The sequence below is a fragment of the Apteryx mantelli genome, chromosome 3 (assembly GCF_036417845.1).
Source record: "Apteryx mantelli isolate bAptMan1 chromosome 3, bAptMan1.hap1, whole genome shotgun sequence".
Lineage (NCBI taxonomy): Eukaryota > Metazoa > Chordata > Aves > Apterygiformes > Apterygidae > Apteryx > Apteryx mantelli.
In genome coordinates, this window is record NC_089980.1 from 1,157,630 (window position 1) to 1,161,418 (window position 3,789).

Here is a 3,789-nt window from a genome sequence, read left to right on the forward strand (position 1 = left end):
GGGTCTCTCCCGGCCGTAAGGTCTCGGGGAGCGAAGGACGCGCGGTCAAAGCCGTCCGAAGGCTGCGACATGCCGGTGTCTTACCGGCGTCGCGCGACGGTGGAGGGCTGGTGCCCGTACCGAGGCTGGCAGCGTCCCGGCGGGGAGCAGAGCCGCAAGCCACGCTCACGCTTTATCCGTTCGCCTTTCCCTCCTCCTACCCCCCGCCCCAGGGAGGATATTTGCAGCTTTATTAAACAGCCTCTCAGGGGCCAACGCGGCAAAGCGGTCTGCAGGGGCTGCGGCCCCCGCGCTTGCTCCGTGCCCTTGCGCCGTGCCCCGCAAAGGACCGCCGGTGGGGGACCGCGAGGCCTCCTGGTGCTCCTTCCCCCCCGGGGGACACGCGGCCCCCGGTTGCAGAGCAAGCGGTCCTTGTTCTGCGTGGGGCTAGCGCGGGAGAACCGGTGGCCTCCCAGGTCATGATGACCATCCAGCAGATGTTATTAACCGTATTACGGGCCAGCGTTATGGCTTTTTATTTTGTCGAACTGCGCAGCACAACTGAGGACCAGCCGCTCATGGCACAACTGCAGACCAGTTATATATGACATTACTCTTCCTAAGGATGTGAAACCTCCTCGCTCAGACGAACGCGCCCCACACCAAAGACACTCCCAAACCCAGCACCTCCCGGCCTCCGTTCCGGTCGCAGCTGTGCCAACGACAAAACCGTCATTGCACAAATAGGAGCAGGAGTGGGACCTAAATCAGCCCAGCTGGGTCAGGGTAGCCACCATACGGTCTGCAGATGATTGCACTCTTTTCCCCTTTCGGAAGGACCTGCGGTGGGGCAATGGTTGGAGCTACAACAGGGTCCCGCAGCTGCGGCTGTCCGCATCGTATCCCTGTGGCTGTCCGCATCGTATCCCTGTGGCTGTCCGCATCGTATCCCTGTGGCTGTCCGCATCGTGTCCCTGTGGCTGTCCCTTCTGGCTGCCTCTCACAGGAGACGGAAGAAGTTTAGAGTCTCCCTATCTTTTGCATTTGACGTACCAGCCTGGCGTTAGGTCTTATCCCCAGTGAAAGCAGCCGGAAAACTCACAGTGAGGTTATCTGCCACAGGGTCTGGACCCAGCGCTTCCAGCCACCCCTGTTTGGTAGATTCCCAAGAAACGTGAAAGCAGAGGAAACCCCACAGAGAGCTCCAGCACAGCGCGGCGGAAGGGGCAGAGAGAAAACAGATGTCTCAGGGCGGGTTTCCCACAGGTTCCTGCAGGAGAAGCAATGCCTGGAGTCTGGCAGTAGGATCCACGGTGGCAGCATCCGATGCCACCACTGGTACAAACCCCAGCTTGGCCAGCGATCGAAGGAAAAAGCCGGTTGCTCTCCCACCGGGGACACCACGCGGGCTGGAGTCACTCCTTCCAGCGTCCAGCAGACACAGGAATTTGCTCTCTCTCTCTCGGGCCGCGGTATCCGTTAGTCCTTCGCTTTGCCAGGACGAGGGAGGACCTGAGGGTGCCTGCGCCTAACGAACGGAGGTGCCCGCTCAGAGGTGCCGGAGAAGAGGCTGCGGGGGAGCCGGGCGCCTTAGAAGGTGGTGGTCTTCGTAAGGAGGGTGCCAGGCTTGCAGCAGGGCTCGGGGTGCACGGGCTCCTGCTGGCAGGGCAGCGGTGGGCACATGCAGCCCTTGCTCTTGTCGTCCCCCCGCGGAGCGGCGCAGTAGTCGAGAGGCTCCTCTTCCTCCTCCTCCTCCTCCGCCCTCTCCGAGTCAGCGTGGCAGCAGCAGAAGCTGGTGTCGACGCACCGCCGCAGCACGCCGTGGAAGGAGTGCCGGAAGTTCTCGGAGAGGAAGCCGTAGAGGATGGGGTTGGCGCAGCTGTTGGAGTAGCTGAGGATGAGGGAGGCGTTGTTCACGGTGGCATCCAAGCGGCCGGGCAGCAGGAGGTTCACCAGCTGGACCACGTAGAAGGGCATCCAGCACACCACGAACATGGCAACCACCATGAGCACCAGCCGCGTGAGCTTGCCCTCGGAGCGCCGGCGCTGCTGCCAGCCCACCCGCTGAGCCACGGCCCGCATCTTGCCCACGATCAGCAGGTAGCACAGACCCATGGCTAGCACCGGCAGCAGGAAGCCCAGTAAGGTCGTATAGACGACAAAAGCGGCCGACCAGGCGGGGCTCGGCCACAGCAGGTTGCATGCCACTGCCTGGCCATCGTGGGTAGTCGCCGTACCGGCAAAGATGGGGATGGGCGAAGCTACCAGCAACGAGAGCAGCCACACGCCCCCGTTGACCATCTTGGCCACCCGAGGCCGGCGGTAGGTGGCTGCTCTGAGCGGGTGCACCACTGCGATGTAGCGGTCCAGGCTGAGCACAGTCAAGCAGAAGACACTAGTGAACATGTTAAGCCCATCTACGCCCAACACGGTGCGGCACAGGGCCCGGCCAAAGGGCCAGTGGTGCAGGGCAGCCGACGTGGCCACGAAGGGGATGCTAAGCATGAAGAGTTCATCAGCAATGGCCAGGTTGAGCAGGTAGATGTTGGTGGCCGTCTTCATCTTCGCGTAGCGCAAGATCACGAAGATCACCAGGGAGTTGCCCAGCAAGCCGAGCAGGCACACCAGGGCATAGATGCACTGTATCACCACCATCCCTGCAATCTCGCCTGCCTTGCCACCCCACGCCGCCTCCCCTTGCTGGTCCGCTTCCGCCAAGGAGGCGCTCGTGTTGGGAGGGACCTCGGAAGCCGTCCAGCTGGATGCGGTCCATACGGGCACGCTCACCGCCTGGGTTCCTGTCGGGAGGTGGTCAGCGTCCACGCTCATGTTGGCAACTGGCCCGTAGAAGGGCCAAGGGGCAGAAGGTGGGTGACGCTAGAGCATGGGGGAGATGGGGCGTGCGCGCGTAGGACGCCTGGGTGCTGCGAGGGGGCGAGTGCTTCGGAGCGGAGGCGGTGAGAGGGTAGCGGACCGTCGCAGGAGGTGGATTTGGCCGGGAGACCGACGGCGGCTGTAGCAGGCGGAGGGGCGCCTGGCGCTGGTGGAGACGGCTGCTGCGAGGGAAGGCTGCCTCCTGCCAGGTGTGGTTCTCAGCCTGCAGACAGGGCACGGACAGAGGCGGGAGAGAGGCAGGGAGAAAAGGAAACGAGAGTTTGCAGCGCGCGGAGCAGGCAGCAGGTGCAAAAACGCGCTGCCGAATCGCTGCCGCACGCCTTCGGTCGCTCCGGTCGCGGCAGCCCCCTGCTCCCCCATCCTCCCCCCCGCTCCCCCCTGCCCTCTCAGTCCTTTAAGGATTTTACCTCTCAGTCCTTTAAGGATTGAAAGGTCCTTCCCTCCTGCGGGGTAGCACCACGCTCTGCAAACTGTGCCGGTGAGATGCCCAGGCTATTTGCAATGTAAAGTCCGACTTGACCTGAATCAGATGATCGGAAGAATCCGATCCTTTTAAAGTGAAAGACAGACCACGCTTTTTTTTTTATTTGAATACCTGCTGTTCTAATTCGCCCGCATCACCTACGTCAAGGAAATATCCTTTTCCATTTAAAAATAATCTGAGTTTCTGATTTATGCTCCCTACTTTCCCATTCAAAATAAAGCATCACACATACCCAACCCTTCCCCCTTCTGTTTGAGGCATCTGATATTCTACTTGCTCTGGCAATAGCAAAGGACTGTCCTCCTGCTTTTTGCTGGCGCTGCAGACATCTTCAGTCCTAGCAGGCTATTAGAGCCGGGAGGTCGGATTCGCAATCCGCAGATCAAACGATCCGTTACCGGCAATTCTGCGTGAAAGAGCCGTGGCTCGCA

At 61.2% G+C, this 3,789-nt stretch overlaps 1 protein-coding gene across 1 annotated transcript; it reads right to left on the minus strand.

Moving 5' to 3' along the window:
* Nucleotides 1–1,569: 1,569 nt before the first annotated feature.
* Nucleotides 1,570–2,808, minus strand: SSTR4 (somatostatin receptor 4). Its single transcript, XM_013945766.2, has one exon. It carries the CDS (start codon nucleotides 2,806–2,808, stop codon nucleotides 1,570–1,572), a length of 1,239 nt encoding a protein of 412 aa, XP_013801220.2.
* Between the last annotated feature and the right edge of the window lie 981 nt (nucleotides 2,809–3,789).